This window comes from Solanum tuberosum, unplaced genomic scaffold (genome assembly GCF_000226075.1).
Source record: "Solanum tuberosum cultivar DM 1-3 516 R44 unplaced genomic scaffold, SolTub_3.0 scf00297, whole genome shotgun sequence".
In the NCBI taxonomy this organism is placed as follows: Eukaryota; Viridiplantae; Streptophyta; class Magnoliopsida; order Solanales; family Solanaceae; genus Solanum; species Solanum tuberosum.
In genome coordinates, this window is record NW_006239220.1 from 756424 (window position 1) to 778923 (window position 22500).

Below are 22500 nucleotides of genomic sequence, written 5' to 3' on the forward strand. Positions count from 1 at the left end.
ATGTTTTTTTTTGTTATAGTTTTAAGTTGTAGGTCTCTAATTTGAGATTATTCTAATAGACAATATGAGTTTTGAATTGTTGAAAAAATAACATCTTTATTAAATATGATTAGGTCTCTAATTAATATTTTTAATAGATAATATTAATTTTGAATTATTAAAAACATAACTGATTTATTAACTATAATTAGAAATTAATTAGGAACTTTTTGAAAATGTAAAAACAAAATGTAGAAACTGTGATTCGAACCCGTGCATGCGCGCATTAATAAACCTTCACATTGAGCAAAGATACCGCTGGGCTAAGAAACTTTACTATGCTTAAGGGTGTACAAAATGTCTTATTTAACCATTTAAAGTATAATTTTACTTATATATACAATGTAATTTTCTGATGAAGGGTGTCCAATCTGAGCATAGTGTACCTCCGCCCCTGGATATATTTATGTGTGGGCCCACTGCATAATATTACTCCATATGTCTCAATTTATGTGGCACTTTTCATTTTTTGAGAGTCAAATAGTTTAAGTTTGATCGAAAATTTATGCATAAATCTTTAATTTTTTTTAAATGAAATTTATATATTTGTAAACTATATAGAAAATACTATAAGTCACAATAATTAATAATTCAAAATGTTTAAAAGATATATTAAAAAATTTATGATTAAAAATAAATTTATTTGAATCTCAAAATTTTAAAAATGTCACATAAAATAAGACGATGAAAGTATTATTTTGCTTGTAAATGAATTGAATGAGCGAGTCGACGCGGGTTCTCTTGGACCAAGGAAGTTGCCAGTCGGTATCCAAAAAAAGTGGAATGCCAATTTATTTACTTAAAAAGCTCAAGTAGGCTGTGGGCATGACAAAATTGACAATTCAACTGAACATTATTACAACTACTAGTAGTTTGTAATATTTAGATGGATATGGTGTGGTGAATGAATTTTTTTTTTTAATTAGTGATTACGAATTTAAATTTTAAGTGTAAAAGAATTTTTAGTCCTCTTGAATGGGGTCTTTTGCAGTGTAAATTTAAAATAGTTCGATTTTAATGTGGATATTAAATGTCAAATAAAAAAAAAAGTAGTGTATATTTTGGAAATACTTGAACTATGATATTAATATGAGAAAATTACGTAATTATACAATTTCAGATAATATAATTTCTAAAAATTTGTACCATTTGAATTAATTACAAAAATTCCTTTTTCCTTCTCTCCTAACATTCGGATAAATCACTCCACGTCTATTAGATACATTACAATTTTGTTTGTGTACAATGTATTTGGTAAAAATGTTATTGTTGATACATAATCACAATTATTTCAAACATATATCAATAGGAATCTAGTTTATAGTTATGTATCTAATATATATTTATATATTTAATACATAACTTAGTATCGTTTGCTATGTATCGGGCTAAGAAACAATATATACACGAGTTATGAAAAATTCAAAATTATTGTAATTTGAGAAAATTTTGACAAGATGTAATTAGCGCAAAAATTAGAGTTTATGTATTTTATACTATAAAGGGAAAAGGGTCTGAAAAATACTCTAACTTTGACCAAAATTGTTGTTACGATACCAACTTTGAAAAGGGATGTGAAGTCTATTCATTATATCCTAAAGCTAAGTATTATTTAATTGGAAAGTTCAATTAGACTTTCAAATAACTATCTCAATATTTCACGTGAAGTTCATGTACTGAAGTTCAATAATCATACTCATAATCAAGTCGTAATTCCAAAATACAAACTATAGTATTTGCTAAAATTATATTCAAATTTGGACATTTTCCAATTAAACGGAATTAAATCACAGAAGAGCTTCCTACTAAATCTAAGGCGTTTGGACAATATTTGTATTAAAGTTTTACAATTAAATATTAATTTGAAGTTCAAATTGCTAAAAAGTTAATAAAAGCTTTTGTGTTTGGATATGAATTTAACTTAGAATTTTTTTTTGGTGAAGTAATCTCAATTAAAATGCACCTTCAAAATACTGTCTCAATACTTCCTGTTTTTAAATTATTATTATTTTTATTTATTTTGATATGATATAGAGTTTAAAAAGTAAAATCAATATATAAATTTTGTGGTCTTAAATTAAAAATATGTAAAATATATTAAAATATCCTTTTATTTTATATTTAAACATGTCATATGAAAAAATTAAAACTGAAAAATATATTTATTTTAAACGAACCTAACAGAAAAGTACAACAATAGCATACCTATTGTAATTCTACAAAAATAAGGTTTGAAGAGGGTAAAAATTTACGGAGATCTTACCATTATTTTGGAGGTAGAGAAATTGTTTGGATAGACCATTAGTTCAGACCAAAACGAATAAAAAGGGAAAGTAAGAGAAATAAATTGAATAGTATTTCACTTGAAGTTCAATATTTATAGTAGGGAAAAGGGTCTGAAAAATACTCTAATTTTGGCTGAAATTGTTGTTACGATACCAAACTTTATGGAGGACCTTTTACCCCCTGCACTATTTAATAGTGTATTTTAAAGGTATATATGTGCCCACGTGGACACATTACTATTTAAAATGATGCAATATTTATGATGTCCACGTAGGCATATATATACCTTTAAAATACACTATTAAATAGTGCAGGGGGTAAAAGGTCCTCCATAAAGTTTGGTATCGTAACAACAATTTCAGCCAAAATTAGAGTATTTTTCAGACCCTTTTCCCTACTATAAATATTGAACTTCAAGTGAAATACTATTCAATTTATTTCTCTTACTTTCCCTTTTTATTCGTTTTGGTCTGAACTAATGGTCTATCCAAACAATTTCTCTACCTCCAAAATAATGGTAAGATCTCCGTAAATTTTTACCCTCTTCAAACCTTATTTTTGTAGAATTACAATAGGTATGCTATTGTTGTACTTTTCTGTTAGGTTCGTTTAAAATAAATATATTTTTCAGTTTTAATTTTTTCATATGACATGTTTAAATATAAAATAAAAGGATATTTTAATATATTTTACATATTTTTAATTTAAGACCACAAAATTTATATATTGATTTTACTTTTTAAACTCTATATCATATCAAAATAAATAAAAATAATAATAATTTAAAAACAGGAAGTATTGAGACAGTATTTTGAAGGTGCATTTTAATTGAGATTACTTCACCAAAAAAAAATTCTAAGTTAAATTCATATCCAAACACAAAAGCTTTTATTAACTTTTTAGCAATTTGAACTTCAAATTAATATTTAATTGTAAAACTTTAATACAAATATTGTCCAAACGCCTTAGATTTAGTAGGAAGCTCTTCTGTGATTTAATTCCGTTTAATTGGAAAATGTCCAAATTTGAATATAATTTTAGCAAATACTATAGTTTGTATTTTGGAATTACGACTTGATTATGAGTATGATTATTGAACTTCAGTACATGAACTTCACGTGAAATATTGAGATAGTTATTTGAAAGTCTAATTGAACTTTCCAATTAAATAATACTTAGCTTTAGGATATAATGAATAGACTTCACATCGTGTTTAATTTTTTTTAAAAAAATATTTAAACATATGTATTCATCAAAAAAAATTTATCGTGGTTTAAAATAAGTTAAAATTATGTTAGGGGTTAAGGGGCCAAACGTGAATTTCTCTTAACGAGAATATTAATTAGAAGTTCGAACAGGGGCAAAATTGCTCAAATTCAAATAGTATTATGATTTGTGACATAATTGACTCTTAATTAAAGTAAACACCCTATATCAAGAAAATGGAAGGAAAGAGGATAAAAAGAGGAAGTATGAAATGAATGAAACGTATTACTATGTATCTTTCTTGGTAGAAATTAATGACAATGAAAAGGCGTTGATAGCAACATAAGTCATACTTCCTCTGTTTCAAAATAGTTATCGCATTTTCTTATTTATTCGAATTTTAAAAAAATATTAATATAAAAAATATTTACCTTTCAAAATTATTTTACCTTAATATCTCTCCTTATTAATTATTTATTATATATATCTATATCAACCACATCAATAATATACTAATAAAAAGAGTAAACTAAAAAATCATTTAAACTTGTTTTGATTTTTTTAACAATGACACGACCTTGCTTAATTTGCATACTATTTTATAATTAGAGGTCAATAAAACCATAAATTCAATTGGCTTTCCCACCTAACTTTTCTCCACCATTCACCCTTCTCTTCTCTCCTATCAACTCATAAACACCGGAATAGTAGTTTTTAGTTGAATATTTAATAGGGGTTTCGATATGAATTGAGTAACATTTAAAAGTTTTTTTAAAAAAAAGTAATTGAAATTTTAATGTGTGTGCCAAAAAAATATTTTAATGTATATGAAAAGATGTTTTGAATTATTTTAAAAGATTAAATTGATGTTCAAATGGACCTTAATTAATTAGTGATTATTGTTATTAATACTATTTTAATAGGGAACTTGAATTTGTTAGGTAATAGCTAGATTCAAACTATTTGATACTTTTAACAATTAATTAATACTACCAAAAATTATCTTAATTTCTTAAATAGATTATACTACTTCCTCAGTTCATTTTTATTTGTCCATTATACTAAAAGTAAATGTCGAATAATACGTGTTCAGTTTGAAAAATCAAGAGATAATTTACCCTTTTGTATCTATTTTACTTTTGCTATTAAATACTTTTATTCAAATATCTAATATATTTTTCAAAAGAGAAAACATCCAAATGCCCCCTCAAGTTATGTGTGGATTTCTAACTATACACTTAATTTTTACTGGGGTCCTATTACCCCCTTGAACTACTTTAAAACCAATCAAGTAACCCCTCAAGTGCTGACATGGCATAGAGAGTGCATTTCACTCTCTCAAACAGAGTGAGAAGCAAAAAACAATTAAAAAAGCATTTTTGTTATATTTTTATTATAGTTAAATTGTATTTTTTTCTTTTTTTCTTTTTATTTATTTATTTTTATAAGAAAAATTACCCCTTTTAATGGAGGGAATTACATTCCCTTTCACTTCTATGGGAGAAGAAGATAGCAGTCCATCTGATAGATTATAAATCCTAATATTTGACAGAAAAACTCATCGAACGAGTCGGCGATGAGGAAGAAATAATCATAGGAAAATATGAACTCACCGATAAATTTGAAAATTTATTCTTGAGCTTCGAAGCTCTTTAATAATGGTTGTCCATGAATTTATGTTTCCTCCAAAAAATTTCTTTAATTCAAATCAATTGATCTAGACGTTTTCAAACTCAAGAACTCAAAAATGGGATTCCCATAAAGGATTCAATTTAGTCTCTACAATTGGTAATTGAAAATGAAAATTTTCAGATTTGGATTCAAACCCAGCAACCACAATTTTTTATTTTTTTTTGACAGCTTTGTAGGTCAGTGGGGTTTTCTGATTTTTGGCTTAAATCTTCACACTTAATTCAAAATCAATTAATAAGTAATGTGTAGATTCAATACACCAAACCCAATCACATTCACAAACTTTCTAGATTTGCACAAATTCGATGAACACAATGAAGAACAATAGTTTTTTTTTTTTCTTCAAATTTTAAGAAATTAATAAAGCCAAGAAAACAATTGAAGGATTTAAGGTAAGTATTATAGAAATCTGTAGTTTGAAGGTTCAATTTGCACGTGTATATATATATATATATATATATATATATATAATTACAAATTTAAAAGAAAAAAAAGAGGTAAAATAGAATAAAGATGAAAGAAGAATTTAAAAAAAGTTTTTTATAAATTATTATATATGCCTGACAGCTGGTAGTGCGTGTCCACCACTTCAGGTTATGAATGTGGGTGTATACTTTTAGGGTGATATTTATATCATTTTAAAGTAGTTCAAGAGGGTAATAGGATCCCCGTAAAGTATAAGTGTGTAGTTGAGAATTGGACAATAGATTGGGAGGTCATTTGACTATTTTCTCTTTTCAAAACATATATTCAAATGGTAATGTAGTAATATTACCTATATTATTGATTGTTTCTTAAGGTGTGTCAAAACAATAGTTATCTCAATAGTGAACAACTATTGTTAGACAGAGCGAGTACCAAAAATTGATTTGTTAGATGAACCTATCATATTAACTTTAACATTTATAATATGAGATTTTAATAGCTCAATTAATTGACTACTTAAATTCCTATTTTATTAATGAAAGTTTGATTTTTTTATTTTTTACCCCCCTAATGTAATTTAAAAGGAAAACGTTTATAACATTTGATGTTGCAAAAGATAGATGGATATTTGGTGGCCACATAAAATAGAGCAATCAAAAAAGAGCATTAACATTAACGTCAGGCGGATTCAACGATGTGGGAATTCCTAGTTTGTCTGGTTCAACTTTATTAACCCCACACACCAAATTGCATCACATATGTTTTTATTTATTTATTTCATTAAAATTTTGATAATAATTTATTGATTTAGCGATATTGATAATGGATTTGAGTTCTTTTTATATCGAGTATTATTAACGATTTGAGATTTTCCTTAACAGTTTATTTATAACTTGATAGTAAAATTAAGAAATTATAATTATATCATTCGGTATATAAAGTTTTTGATTATACTACAGGATTTCAGTGTTTGGTTTTGAGCATGATGCAATATGTCAACTCATGTTCATGATTTATTAGGTTTGTCATTTTAAAGTGATTTTCAATGATTTTTTTGTGAATCGTAATAATTAAATCGATAACCAAACCGACAACGATCAATAACTGATAGCTTAATGATTATATAATGATTTAGTGTGTCTTCAAATGGATAGTCAATACTTAAAATTAATAAACTTCAAAATCGAACGACCTAAATCCCTATGAACCAACATTTTTCAACTTGAAACATTATGATAGTCCTCTCTTAATTAGCCTTAATTTTTTGTCCACCTTAGCAACTTGAATTTCACATGATCCATAAAATTAGCTTGAATCTCTTTAAATTTTTATTATTATTTAATTTCTTTTTCAATATATATATATATGTTGCATGACTGAAATTTTTAGATTGGTTGTAGTCTTGTTGAAGAAGATAATTAACAAAAACAACAGACATGACTTGAGGTTGATGACAATTGGGGAATTTCTTATTTTTATTTTTTTTGCAGTAGACACAACTTTAATCTATTCAAAACTATGACATTTTTGTTTTCCCCAAGGATATTTTCTCAACAACTTTTAACATATTGTCTTGCCAAAATTTCTAACATTGTAAAATTTCAACGTGGTTAGCAACAAATTAGAAATTTTTTTTGCACCATCCAAAGTTGCGGTGGAGTAAGAAATACTCCTCCATTTTCTGTTAGAAGTTTTACATTTGAGTTTTGAATATAGAGTTGTCTTTTGTATATAACACTTTATCTAAAAAAAAATGGAACTTTCATACATGAATTTAAATTAGTCAGACTCTAAAATGAATATTAAACACCGAACGAAAAATCAAAAAAGAAAGGAATGTAGGAATAATTTGACTCAAATATGTCAATTTCCGGAAGAATTAGTTTTATAAGCCATTTTCATTTTTAAAATTTTTTTTATGATATTTTTATAAACAAATATTCATTTTTATACCTAAAAATCTGAAAGATTAATTTTCTTCTATCCAAGTGGTCAAGAGACTCATTTGCTACGATGAATAATTCCTTTAGCTTCATTGCCTTCGCTATAACGAAGCCTTCCTTCACTATAGAGAAATGTTAATTTGATTGGCCAAATAAATGGTTTGTCATCATCATTAATGTCCAAATCATACGAATTATACGATGTGAAAAATCATGGATTTATATGTGGATGCAGTTTCAAACGTATACAGTATTTTGTATTATTTTGGTCATGAAGATAATATTTGTGATCAGTGGCAGAGCCACCTTATAGATAGGGGCTCATTCGATCCTCATTTAGCGGAAAATTATATTATTTATAAATGGTTAAAATTTTTTTTAAGTATATATAATAAATGTCGAGCACCCTTCGACTATTTCGCATATCTATTTTTTCAGATTTTGAACCCATTATTAAAAATCCTGACCGCCACGATTTGTAATTAATTGCATGGACTCCAATTATACAACATTACATCTCCAACCCAACCTGGGCAGTCTACCCTACCCACCAAAATTGTATGGCCTGTGTTGTTCACATACTATTATATGTTACTTTTAATAATTAATATTGTTTTACTACTTGTTAATTATTTATTAAAGAACATTATTTTCATTAATTATAGGGAAAATGGTAAGAAGTTCTTAAATTATATGATATGAACAAAAAAGTCCCTCGTTTATGGTTTGATCCAAAAATGCCTTTGTTGTCAATTTTTTGGTCCAAAAATGCCCATTTTCCAAATAAATATATTATTTATTTTCTTTTTAACATATTCTTTTTCTAATACTATTTTTTTAAAAAAAATTAGCAAATATTTATCCTACTTCAATTCAGAAAAAACTATCAAATCCATAACTGCTGTTGCTTGTGCAGGAGTAACTGGAGAACTTAAAATTGCAATAAAAAAGTTGTCAACTAATAAAGACCGGAAGTCCATGCGAAAAACCTTGACTAATAGAATAGTTAAATTAGAATAGGCTGCACCTGGGTTCCGCCTTCTCCTTGTCGAGTTTTGCTTCTGATCTCTCTCTGAGTCTCTAGTTCGTTACCTTCTACTACCGATCTTCTCCCTCTGCTGCTACTGGAGCTACTGGATATCGACCTAAGAGATACTAGACCGGGTGCGAGAGGAAGGGATGCTGCTATTATTATAATTATTTTTTATCTTTATATAAATAAAAATTAATGATGGATATACTTATGATCTTATATATATTATCCTTCAAAAGGTATATGAAGTTATTCTATTTTAATTGATAAATGAGATTAAGAAGAAAAAAATTTATTTCCTACATTTTTATTTGTTAAAGTGATTTTAAAAGGAAGAAAACAAGAATAGGAGTCTTTAATAATATTTTAATTAGGAAGAAAATGTGCTTTAAAAGAAAAGAAATATAATATTTATTCGGAAAAAAGCTATTTTTAACCCATTTAGTAACTATAGGGGTGTTTCTTGATCAAAGTATTAACTAGGGGTGTGCAAAAATCAAACTGAGCGATAAACTTAACCCAAAAAAGTATTATTGATTTATTGTTATTGGGTTATTGAATTAAGGGGTTTTTAATACTAAGTTATTGGATAAATCGACAACCTATTAAGTTAGTAATCCACTATATTTATTTGTACATAAGTATTACTATATATTAATCTTAATACCTTACTAGTTACGGTCTTTATCCTTTAGCCTTTAATTCACACTTCAAAGTGACTTTTAGTTCACAACTTCACATTATACAAAACATCAAAATCTAAAGTAAGAATCTTATTACTCTTAATTTCTCTTTGTGTTACACTTGTATAGTTTTTTTCATTACATTATTGTGTTATCACGTCAAATTTATTAGAGAAGTCATATATTTATTTTATAAGTATTTTCTTATTGGTTAAACCGAAAATCGAACCGTTAAGGACCAAAACCGATAAAAAATCTCTTATTGATTTAATATATTTAAAAATCAAAAATCGATAAATCGAACTAATAATACATAAAATCGAACTGACCGATGCACACCCCTAATATTAACTACAAAGGCATTTTTGAATCAAAATATTGACGATAAGAATATTTTAAAGCCAAACTATAAACAAAAGACACTTTTATTCATTTCACATAGTTTAAGAACATTTTTTGATTATTTTTTCTTAGTTATATAATATTTCCTTGTTGTGTTGTTGAAGGAATGAGAACAAAATCCCTAAGGCAGAAATAGACATGACTTGCATCCATGTTAGGTCAAGTGGTCTCTAACGTGTAGCTAAAACACTTTCGTCCTAATCTATGTGGCATCGTACTCTTTTTGTACATAATTTGCGTTTTTCAAAAATCAATTTGATTAATTTTCAAAATTAAATTAGATTACATTAATTTGATATTTTAAATCAAAAATTTAGATATTTAAAAACTATACAAAAAATAATATAAATTATAATTTTTTGCATTTTCAATATGATTAAATAATATATCATAAAATATTAGTTAAAATTCTTATAGTTTGATTTAAAAAAGAAAAATATGATTAATTAAAAGTAGACAGAGAAAGTATAATTTAACAGTAATTGGTACGAAAAAAGCATTTTTCCTTAGCTAGTTTATTACTAGATTCAAATCACAAAATCTTTTGCAAAACATTGACAATTCATATGTCAGATTTCCACAGGGATGCACAAACAGATCCTTGTCAGCATCACTTTCTTATTTTTTCCAACCCATGGTTCTCATGATGTTTTTAAAATTAATTAATTCAAAATAATGACAATTTTAAAAAAAATATTATTGTAATGAAATCTTTTTATAGTCAGACAATAAAATAAATAAAAATTATAATTGTACAAATATTATGATATATTTTTATTTTTTTATATTAAATTATGTCAAATCAAACTAGATAAATATGTAGTAAAGGGAATAGTATTCTCTTGGATTGTCAGTCAACGTAGAAGAAATTCATAGGTTTATACTATATATCGTGCCCTCATGAGTTTGATTAAAAATTAATTTAAGTGTCTAACCAACAAAACATGTCTAAATATTTTATTTATTACGCTTAAGACAACAGGGAGGAAGAAGCAAACATAATTCAACAAACTAAAATTATAACTAAATTTTTCATAAAATAATAAATATTTTCTAGTTGGAAAATTACAATCATTAACTTTAATTAAAATCTATGTTAAGGACTTAAGGTAATATGTTAAAAGATGATTAATATTTGGATTGCCTAAGTATTAAAAGAGCAAATTCTTAAGTAATATTTGGATTGAATAGGGAACTTAAATAATACTTCCTCTCCTTCTAATTTTTTTTTTTGATTTAACACGAAGTTTAAAAAAATTAAAATTATATCAAATATATTAAAAATATCCTTTAATTTTATGACCTAAAACATGCCACATGAAAAACTGAAATTAACGTGTTGCCAAAAAAAAAGTCATTCTTTTCAAATAGACTAAAAAGGAAAACAAATCATCCCTTTTTAAATAGTCTCACATATTATATAATTTTTAACAAAAAAGGAAAATTAATAATCTAAATATCGAATTTTAATAAAACACCTCAACTCATTTTTATATAACACACCAAAAAAGTGCTTTATAAATAGAAAAGTAATTTCTTTTACATTTCATCCATCTCAATTAATATGAATTAGTTTAACTTTACACTAAGTTTATTTTTATTTTTTTAAAATTATAATTTAAAATAAGTTATAAATACATATGCAGCTAAAAATCTTTTTTTATTGACATGAACTAAATAAATAATAAATTATATAAATTGAAATAAAATAAATATTCTAGTTGGGTTCATTTGGAGGCAGGGTTACCAACATAGATTATTATGAGGTGTGAAAGTGATTCCTTATTACACAGAGATCTCGAGTTCAAATTTTGATAAAAGAAAATATTATTGGGATTTGGGAGCGTGTCCGAAAAAGGGGTAAATGGTGTAATAGGAAAAAGTTGAACAGTGAAAAAAGAAAAGTGGTAATTTGGTTGCTACAAAATGCCCTGATCAATTGCAGAGTTGCGAGGACAAGTAGGAGAGAAGAAGATAAAGAGTAGTACTTCAGCAGATCTATCACAAACAATCTCCTCTCTCACTCTGCTCAAAACTCAGCCATGTTCTCCTTGAATGGCACCAGTTTTACGGTAATACCAGTACCCCATTTCTTAAATCTCTGTTTTGATTGTTCACAGTCAGATGAAATGAAGAAGAAGAAGAAGGAGAAATTGTCTTGATTGATTGTTAATTCTTTGATTCAGATTGAGTTTTTGACGACACCCATTTTCATAGATTGAGCTGAAAGTTGTTAATTTTGAGTGATAGAGATAGGATAAGGAAAAGGGAACAACACCCAGATTTCTTTTTCCACTGAAAATGAAAAAAAAACGAAACTTGCTGTGATTCATGAACATTCAGATTGATTTAGACATACCCATATTTAAAATTGAGTTGAAAGTTGTTGATTACTGTTTTTGTTCACTTATGGACAATTTTTCATTTTCTATATTTTATTAATTGTGATTGTTTTGTTGTATTTTGCAGAACAATTCGTTATCTGGGGTTTCAAGATGTTTGACTCAGTCAAGCAGAAGAGTTTCAGCTCCTATGGTGGTGGTAGCCGCCGTGAGTTCAAACGGAAAACCTGGAGATGGAAGTGTTAGTGTATTGGTGGAGAATGCTTTGACGGAAAGTGCTGCACCGGTTGAGATGGAGGTTAAATCTACTGTCACTGGTGGAGTTCAAGACGTTTATGGTGAGGATAGTGCCACAGAAGATCAATCCATCACACCTTGGACCTTATCTGTTGCTAGGTGAAAAGTTACTTCTTTTGAATTTGAGTCGATAATTCCTATGCTTTCTGTTCCCAGATGGGGGTTAAGTTTAAGATTTAGATGGGTTTTGATTAATTTAATTAAGGACCGGGAAGGCCGAACCACAAGAGTTTATTGTATATGGAGACTGTTTTCATGGCTTGAACCTGTGACCTCCGAGATGGATGTTCATGTCATTCCAACTAAATGGGGTTATCTAGTTTTAGAGGCTCTTGTATTCTGGCTTTTTTTGTATAATTAAAAAAAGAAAAGAAATTGAGCTTTCATCACAGCTAGACTAGTAACCTTTTGTCTACATATGCATGATCTGATTATATAGATGTTTTGTTAATATCAAATAAAGGCACTTGCTTTTCTTCTATTTCTCTTACAATTAAATTTTAATCTTTTGTCCCCACTTAAGAGCTATTGGGATTTGTCTTTTTGGTAAACCAAGGGTGGACATATTTTGTGTTAGTCACTGTTATCTTTACTCACCTATAATTTACATTACAGATACTGTTTCCCAAGTATGATGCCTCTATGCTCCAACAGTCACCTAGGGTACAACAACAACATACTCAGTGAGGTCGCACAAGTGGGGTCCGGGGAGGGTAGAGTGTACCACGAGACACTGTTTCCGAAGAGCGATCCCAGGAATTTGGGGCTAGTTCTATAAGCCTTGTTGTGGATTGAGTTTTCCATTTTAAGTTAGAGTATTTATTGTTTGATGAAGTAAGTGATTTCAATAAAAAGCATCAAGAATTTAAGATGATGCAACAATTATAAGATATGAGCATTTAGTTCGAGTATATTATATGTTTATATCTTAATCTATTGAAGTTGTTAGTTGCTCATTGAGCCTTCTTGAGATATCATAAACACAGTTTGCTCTTGATAGACGTTCTGCATTAAGTTCGACTTAATACGTCCTGCTCTTGAGCCTTCTTGAGATATCATAAATGCAGTTGCTCTATGTACTTTTTTTAGAAGGGCTGAACTTCCATGTCGTTGTTTTTCTTACAAAGATTATCTCTTTTCAGCATTCATTTAACAATTCCTTCTTCCATGTTAATGAAATAGGCTCAAGCGTTAGTCTGACACTTGACTATCTCAGAAGTTGTCTTTACTTACGCGCACTGAAACATACTGTGTTCTTTTGCTTGCAGTGGTTTCTCATTGTTGCGTAACCCACACTACAATAAAGGCCTTGCTTTCTCTGAGAGAGAGAGAGACGCCCACTATTTGCGTGGTCTTCTTCCTCCTGTCGTAATTAGTCATGACCTTCAGGTTGTATATTCTGCATTTTACAGATCCTACAGTTTCCGTGTCTCTCTTTATCTGATTAGATGAAAGTTCAATAACAACATTGTTGTGCTACTCGTTGTCACAGGTCAAGAAAATGATGAACAGCATCCGTAAGTATGATGTACCACTTCAAAGATACATGGCCATGATGGATCTTCAGGTAGTAAACAAAATGATTTTAAGGTTCTAAATACTTTCTGCAATTAAGGTTTTTTTTTTGCGTCAAGCTCTTTTATGTTATACTAAATTGAGCAGAACACAGATGATTAGTGTATAATAATCTTTCAAGTGTGGTGACACTGGGAAATGTAAAACCATTTGTTTGTTCAGCTCAAGTCCAGAAGTCCTGCACGTGTATGCCCGCCTTTAGTTGCTTCATAATACTCTTGTTTATTGTTGTATGAATCGTGGTGCAGGAAATGAATGAGCGGCTATTCTACAAGCTTCTTATTGACAATGTTGAGGAGCTTCTTCCAATAGTTTACACTCCAACTGTTGGTGAAGCATGCCAGAAATATGGTAGCATCTTCAGGCGTCCTCAAGGTCTTTTTATCAGCTTGAAAGAAAAGTAAGCATTTGAATGCACTATATAGCTTCTCAAATTAAAGGCTTGACATTTCTTATTTCTTGTTAAAACTAATATGTGCTAGCTTTTTGCAGAGGCAAAATTCATGAGGTACTAAAAAATTGGCCTGAGAAGAAAATTCAAGTTATTGTTGTTACTGATGGAGAACGAATTCTGGGCCTTGGGGACCTTGGTTGCCAGGTATATTGTGTATTGATTTGGTTGAAGTTCCTTAATTCTATTTTCAGGACAAATAAATCCTCCGTCAGTTTAACTATTGGTTCCAGTTCATTTTTGGACCTATATGTATCTTTTTCCATAATGTATTTCTTTGTCATTGTTAACATATTATAACAGTCATTACGTTTTACCAGGGAATGGGGATACCAGTGGGTAAGCTCTCTTTATACACTGCTCTGGGAGGCATTCGCCCTTCAGCTGTAAGTTTCTCTTTATAACAGTAGTTGGAATTTAGATGATACTACTGTATCCACAAATACTTTATTCCACAAACACTACTGTATCTATATGGAGTTCTGGGATTTCACTTTATCACTCTATCCAGTAACCCCTTGTCATAGACTCATATTATGTGGTTCGTTGTGTAAGTTTGTGAATTCCTTTCTGATTGATGTTTGCCAAATGAAGCTGTAATTTGAGCATAAATGTTTTTAACTTGACAGTCTGAGCGGTATCTGACAGTTTCCCGGTCGTCACCTTTCGTAGTCTCCTGTTATAGTTTACTCTGTTGTATATGCTATGAGCACACAGAGCTGAAATATAATATATTTCCTATCTTCCAATTTGTGTTGCACTATTAATACTTGAAGAGTGAACATCTGTTTCCTTGTCTAAATGTTTGGCGAGTTTCTAAAAATGTACATTTTCAAAACTTTAAGGACTCTCGTACTCCAACTCTACCATTCATTGGGATGGTGGGAGTACTAGGTTTATCAGTCATATAACCTTATCTGTTTGGTCTTTGCTTTTTCTGTCTTATCAGTTGAAAGCCTGATTATCCTCTCTTTCTTTTCAGTGTTTGCCCGTTACCATTGATGTGGGTACAAACAATGAAAATTTGTTGAACGATGAATTCTACATTGGACTCAGGCAAAGAAGAGCTACCGGACAGGTTCACAAACTTGATATCTGATCATGCTTACTTTACCTTGTATTTATAGAAGATGTAATATTTCCTTAATGTTCCTTGTTTGATCCTCTTTTCCATTCTCAGGAATATGCCGAACTTTTAGATGAATTTATGTATGCCGTCAAGCAGAATTATGGGGAGAAAGTGCTCATTCAGGTAGATATTTTCTGGAAAAATTGCAGATAAGTGCACTTAAACATTATACTTGATAATCTGACTTTGTTTATTGACATCTTTAGTTTGAAGACTTTGCAAATCATAATGCATTTGACCTCCTTGCAAAGTATGGAACTAGCCACCTTGTTTTCAATGATGACATACAGGTAAGTCAAGGACTCCTTAATTTGTTATTGTTTTCTTTTCACGGGTGCTTGGAGTAGGAAGTGGATGTTTTCTGTTTGTTACACAAATTCTTTAGCAAACTGCAAACATATTATCTTGTTTTTGTTCCAGGGGACAGCATCAGTGGTCCTTGCTGGGCTGATGGCCGCATTAAATTTGGTTGGAGGAAGCTTGTCTGAACATACATTCTTATTCCTTGGAGCAGGAGAGGTACATCTATCACTTATACTGCTGACTTGCACTTTGAACTGTGACCTTTCTTTTGCCATTATTTCCTAGAAATAACATGTCTTACTGGAATACTGAAAATTTGATCGTCACAAAGTATCGTGTACTGTAAGACCAAAATGGATTCTGTTTAAAGTTGCTCTGTGTGTTCCTTGCTCTTAAGATTTTAGCTATTATTCAACAGCTGCTTGTATTTCTTCTGATTTGATCACGCTTTCTGCCTCAATCAATTGATCATTTTGTATCCCATTCACCTTGTTGTCAATGCAGGCTGGCACAGGTATAGCTGAACTCATAGCTCTTGAGATGTCAAAGCAGGTTTGGACTTAAATAGAACAATTGTCATTTTTTAAGTTAGCTCTTTCCATTCTAGTTTCAGCTACGTCTAATATGAAGATATTTTACAAGCCTTTATACTTTACTCTTTCTTGTACAGACTGGAATCCCTCTAGAAGAGACTCGCAAGAAAATTTGGATGGTGGATTCTAAGGTATTAAATTTCCTTCATCAGACTTGTTATTTATTTTCATCATTTTCCTCACTTTGTATGCAATTGAAGCATCCATATGTCCTCTCTCCAGGGGCTGATTGTTAAGTCTCGCATGGAGATGCTTCAACATTTTAAGAGGCCCTGGGCACATGACCACGAACCAGTACAAGAACTAGTGAATGCTGTGAAGGTGGTACCTCTATTTTTTCCTCCTCTACCCCAAAACTCCCCTCCCGCCTCTCACCCTCCCTCTCACAATTCTCATATTGTGTCAGTCAATTAAGCCTACGGTCTTGATTGGATCTTCTGGAGCTGGGAGAACGTTTACTAAAGAAGTTGTACAAGCTATGGCAACCTTCAATGAGGTAAGATAATGAAGCCCTACTTGGATAGGAAAAGCTACTTTCTGTAGTTCAACCAGTTTGTGTAGTTAACATGTAACACAATAAACTGATGGTTTCTTTTTCCTTCAATTTTATGTCATGCAGAAACCAATTATTTTTGCCCTCTCCAATCCAACATCACAGTCTGAATGTACTGCTGAGGAGGCCTATAGCTGGAGTGAGGTGAGATACTGTTTACTTTTCATGTTTGAAGTCAGTCTCTTACACAGTCAATATTTGTCTCTCCGTGTAATTTTCTTATCATGTCTCCTTCAGGGGCGAGCCATTTTTGCTAGTGGGAGTCCATTTGCTCCAGTTGAGTACAACGGGAAGGTCTATGCGTCTGGCCAGGTCAGAGATTTCAAACCCTTAGCTATTTTCCATTATCATCATTTTTTCTTTCGGTAAATCTCTTTACATTATCAGTACTTATGCAAGATCCATACTAAACTTCTCTCTTTTCCTTGTCTAGGCAAATAATGCATATATTTTCCCTGGGTTTGGTCTAGGACTGATAATTTCTGGTGCAATTCGCGTCCACGATGACATGCTCCTCGTAGCCTGTAAGTTGTGGAATTTGTTGTAGTTCAATATTACCCCCTCCCTTTTTTCCATAAATACGTAAATGAGGGAATTGAGCAACAGGAAAAGGGAAAATACTGACAAGCTTACGTACAGTCGTTGTTTTCTTTTTAGAGGGGTGGAATGGTGAGTTGTCCTTATTTCTGGATGAAAACTCTATGCCATATGTCACTGATATAATTTGCCATAAACATCTTTCCAGCCTTTCTCCTTAGGTGTGGTAAAAGATTTGACAGCCATTACTTATTAAAAGAAAGGAATTTGACAGCCAATCTATGTTGCGTGGACTCTTCATTTTAGCCACCGCATCTGGTCGACACATGGTACTGGTAAGGGTGTGGTCAATCGAGATCGGGTACTTTGACCTCAATCCATGACAAAATTTGAAGGAAAAATGGGAAATGAAAGGTCGAATTTTAGGTGCTGCCTGCTAATGCCTACTACTTGGGGAATTGTCAAAATGAAAGATTGAATTTTGGCTACATCCCATCTATGTCTCTCGGACTCTTCTAAAATGTCAATGGGTGCATTTCGGATTCTTCAAAAGTTTATTTTTGGAGAATCGCGGCATCGAAAGTGAAAGAGTCTGTGCAACTTAGCATTCCACAACATTTAAGGTTTTTTTATAGATCTTTTTAGAATTTTGAATTATTTTAGCGGAATTCCCCCACCCGTATTCGTAAGCCTGAATTTTAAAATTTTGTATTAGGAAGGATCAGACCTCTAGTCTAGATGCACACCCGGATCGGATACCCACACCAGAGTTCGAGGAACATAGTAACCAATAGCATCCAAGGGTGTAGCCTAGAGGTTAGAGGTTAATGAAGTAGGTGCAAACCTTGGAGATTAGTGTTCAGCCAACAGATTGTCCATGGAATTGCAAAAATAGGTTCACCTTTGCGGTTTGATTCTATGAAATTGCTCATCTGTCTAGGTCTCTGGGATTTACATGTTTCCATGAGCTAGCTGTTAGTTGCGAACCTCTGCGTTTTAGTTCATACTTTAAAAAAGGTTGAATAATAAGATAAACACTATGAAGGAAGATTTTGCAATCAAATTACAAGGTCATAGTTAGCTAGTAGTCCAGAACATGCTTCCTATGCAGTCAAACATGGACCACGTAATCAAACACGACACCTCTAGCAAGCTTCATTTATCCTTAAGTTTGGAGGGACAGACAACAACAAGCTTTCAGATGTTCTGAGGAGTACCATTTCAGTTGTTTAAATTTCTCACTTCCGAGTTTGGTGCACAGATAAAAACAGTTTTTACACTTTTATGAAGTAGCTTCATTTCCTTTGTAATACTGCAGTTCCTTCTAGCCACTTTTTATATTTTGCAAACAACTTTACTACCCGACTCAGATGGCCACACGAAAAAATATAAGCGAGAATTCATTGTCATCTTACTTGTGGAAGATGACTATTCTTTTTAGTTTTTTATGCTTCATAAGGTCTTACTTTTATCTCCAATTGTGCTCTTTGAAACAGCGGAAGCTTTAGCGGAGCAAGTTTCTCAAGAGAACTTCGAAAAGGGACTCATATACCCCCCATTTTCCAACATAAGAAAGATTTCAGCGCATATTGCTGCCAAAGTGGCAGCTAAAGCATATGAATTAGGTATGTTTCTCCTCTGGAAAGAAGATTCACATGCCTAACACATATTTCTTAAACTCTGTCCATTTTGTTGCTTAATAGGTTTGGCCACTCGTCTACCGCAGCCCAAGGACCTAGTTGCATATGCAGAGAGCTGCATGTACAGCCCCGCATACCGCAGCTATCGTTGAGTCAGAGAAGATATTGTTGCTTCAAAATTAGTCATTGTTCCTTCCAGTGTTAGTTAGTTATTGATGTCATTCCTTTCTCTTTTTAGTTGGTTTGCTCTTAAAATTTATGTTCGATCCTGCTAGTAATATACAGGCGACTGAAAAGAAAATACGGTAGCTTGCAGATATGGTGTACTCGTGAAATATTTGATTACGTTAAGACTTAAATGTAGGGAACTTTGCAGCATAAAATCTTAGTGAGCCTCATTGATATTGTTAATTATGAACACAACTGTCTCAGGGTGATTATATAAAATGTCGAAAACCTTTTATCATTGGTTGTGTCTTGCTGTTTCGTTCCTCTCTTGGAGCTGTTTGTTTTGAGTTTCTTTACTACTCGTCACTCGTTGACTTGTTAGTGCATTGGATTGGTATGTTTACTTTAAGGTTTTTATCCCTCCATTGATTCTTGTCTTGAACTGTATTTTAGACTCCTCACTTGTTGTAATGTAAACCCTTGACTAGTCTTGTTTATTAGCTTTAGTGGCTCTGGTGTTACATGGTAGACTAGGGTCATGTTCTGGGACGGGGTTGGGGTGAGGGGCGAGAGGTAGGGGTGGTAAGGGGGTTACAAGAGCTGCGAGGCTAAGAGTAGGCTCTTGGAATATAAGATCGTTAACGGACGAGTCTATTGAGATAGTGAGAATTCTCAACAAGAGGAGGATTAATAGAACTTGTGTTCAGGAAACCGAATAGGTATGAACTAAGGTTCGGGATGTGGATGAGTATAAGTTGTGGTACTCAGAAGGAAAATTGAGTAGGCATTCTAGTAGACAGAGAGCTGAAGGAGTAAGTGGTAGAGGTTAGGAGGGTCACCAATAGGATGATGACAGTTAAATTATCATCGGAGGGTTCACTGCAAGTGGGCTTGAACGAGAAGGACAAGAAGGCTTTTGGGAGGATTTATTGTTACATAATATTGTGAAAATAATAATATTATATAATGAAATTAACAAAGTAGAAATAAATTAATTAGATAACATACAATAAAAAATCTTAATATAACTCAGATATATAAATACCTAAATGGTAACAATTGACAGAAAATAAACTTTTCTAAAAGGCAAAAAAATAGATTTACCTGGACATTTTGTTGGAGCTGAGCAAAATAAAACAAACAAAAAGAGTAGATAATTGTGGAAAAAAAGAAAAATAACCAAATGACTTGAAGCTTTGGTGTCTTGTATAATTAAGGTGGAATGTGAAAAATGACAGTTACAAATAATTATTACCTTTATTCGATCAATCTAACATTTAATATTCAATTTACTTGCACTAGTTAGACACCATCAATTTGATCTGGATACAAAAATATCATATATTATATTATGTACTCTACAAATATATTAATAGTTGGTAGTGGAAGAAACGGATTATTAATTATGACTCCATAAAGGATAATGATTCAACTTGGAAGATTTGAATAAAGAACGAATTAGCAGGGGAAATATTAGTTATTACAATAACTAAAGAGTATATGTCCAATTTTGTACAAAAAAAATATGAATGTGTTTGTATTTATTATTTAAGATAACGTATCTACATTTTTACACAGAAAATATAAAAGGAATAATTTTTAAACTTAAAGAGTAAAGTCGTACTATAAAAATAAAAAAAAAAATTTTTTTAAACTAAAGGGTAAAGTCGTAATCCAACTTTGAGGTCAGGAGCTTTCCACTTTTAGTATAACTAGTTCTAGATACGTGTGTTGCACGTGTAATCCATATTAATTCTTCGCAAGAACAATTAAATTATAAGTCAGTTTTTTGACAACTTTATTATCCATAAATTGTGAAGACTTGATTATTATGTAGTTGGAATAAAACAAAATAATGTCATATCACTAAATTAGTGAACAATTATAAAGGAGGCGATAGTTGTCGCATGCCTTTGATCTTGGATTGGATGGAAGGCGAGGTTAAAATTTGTGAAGATAGAATGTTCTTAGTCTAATAGGACTTTTAATTATGTATTAGAGATCCAAAAATCAATAGATGATTCTTCTCGTTCCTTTATGACTTATTTGCATATCGTAAATTAAATATTATTGAATTAATCCCCCTTTTTAAAGGTATCCAACATAGAGAAGTCAAAAGACAAATTATAGAGGCAAGATCATTTTTAAGAAATGATCATTATCAATAAATTAGAGATATTATCAAAGAAAACAAAGTCATAAAGCTTCGACATTCATGATCATTTTGAAATATGTACATAGTGATATCTGCAAGATTCCTACACAACTGTACTTTAAAAATGTAACGATGAGTAGAAAAAAAATCAAAGAGAAGTTATATATAACACAAATACAATTTAAGAAATTAATTGAACCAACTTTTCTATGCTTACCTCCTAGAGATAGCTAAATAAGAAGACGATAAATATTGCTATACTATTGAGTATTACTAAGATTCCAAAAGCTTGATAAACTATATATGACGACAATATTCTTAGCATTCCAAACAAAATTATCTTGTTCTTTCATTCATGTGAGAAACACAACATAAAAAGCACAATAATTTTTTTAGTAAATAATAACTAAATGACTCATATTTAAAATATGAAAGGCTGAATTTTTGTTACATACCTGGTAAGTTTACACCTACTATATATTATATTGTTTCATCCAAATAGTGAGAATTAGTTATATGCTAAATGTCCATTTATATAAGATAAATTTAATTTATTCAAGTTAGAAAATTCATCATTAATTTATGCTAATTATGATTGAAGGAAATCAAAAGTTTTGCAACAATGTTTATAGTAGTTATTACTTAGAATTTAAGATAATTTATGAATATAATTCATTGAATTTTTTTATAGTTTTGCACTATAGGAGTATTTGAAGAGATTGTTTTAAATATTGCAAAACTTTTGATTTTCTTCTATCATTTAATAATACAAATATTCATTGTATTTATATTAATTCATGTCATAAGTTGTGTTTTAACTTCCGAAAACTTGAAGTAATATTACGGGGTTTTCCATTTCAGATTATTATTGTTGTTGTTGTATATATAAGAATAGTGTTTAATAGAATATGATAATATTTATATAAGAATAGTGTTTAATAGAGATAATATTTATTAATAATTAATGTGTATTTACATAAGTTGTGTTTTAACTTCCGAAAACTTGAAGTAATATTATGGGGTTTTCCATTTCAGATTATTATTATT

General features: G+C 30.4%; 1 protein-coding gene across 1 annotated transcript; it reads left to right on the plus strand.

Annotated features, from left to right (window-relative positions):
- The first annotated feature begins 11575 nt into the window (after nucleotides 1-11575).
- On the plus strand, nucleotides 11576-19596 carry LOC102598765 (NADP-dependent malic enzyme, chloroplastic). The gene is made up of 20 exons (XM_006359414.2): nucleotides 11576-11782; nucleotides 12180-12448; nucleotides 13618-13738; nucleotides 13842-13916; nucleotides 14173-14324; nucleotides 14417-14522; nucleotides 14696-14761; nucleotides 15358-15453; nucleotides 15556-15627; nucleotides 15711-15794; nucleotides 15925-16023; nucleotides 16312-16359; nucleotides 16478-16531; nucleotides 16623-16721; nucleotides 16807-16896; nucleotides 17020-17097; nucleotides 17191-17265; nucleotides 17387-17477; nucleotides 18987-19115; nucleotides 19194-19596. Exons 1-20 carry the CDS (start codon nucleotides 11753-11755, stop codon nucleotides 19280-19282), a joined length of 1923 nt encoding a protein of 640 aa, XP_006359476.1. The 5' UTR covers nucleotides 11576-11752; the 3' UTR covers nucleotides 19283-19596.
- The last annotated feature ends 2904 nt before the right edge of the window (nucleotides 19597-22500 follow it).

Excerpts from the sequence above, each read along its gene's own strand:
- LOC102598765 (XM_006359414.2), top strand. The coding sequence starts at position 11,753 with ATGTTCTCCTTGAATGGCACCAGTTTTACG. Across the intron at positions 15,454-15,555 it reads AAAGAAGAGCTACCGGACAG|GAATATGCCGAACTTTTAGA; the intron begins GTTCACAAACTT and ends TTCCATTCTCAG. Across the intron at positions 15,628-15,710 it reads GGGAGAAAGTGCTCATTCAG|TTTGAAGACTTTGCAAATCA; the intron begins GTAGATATTTTC and ends TGACATCTTTAG.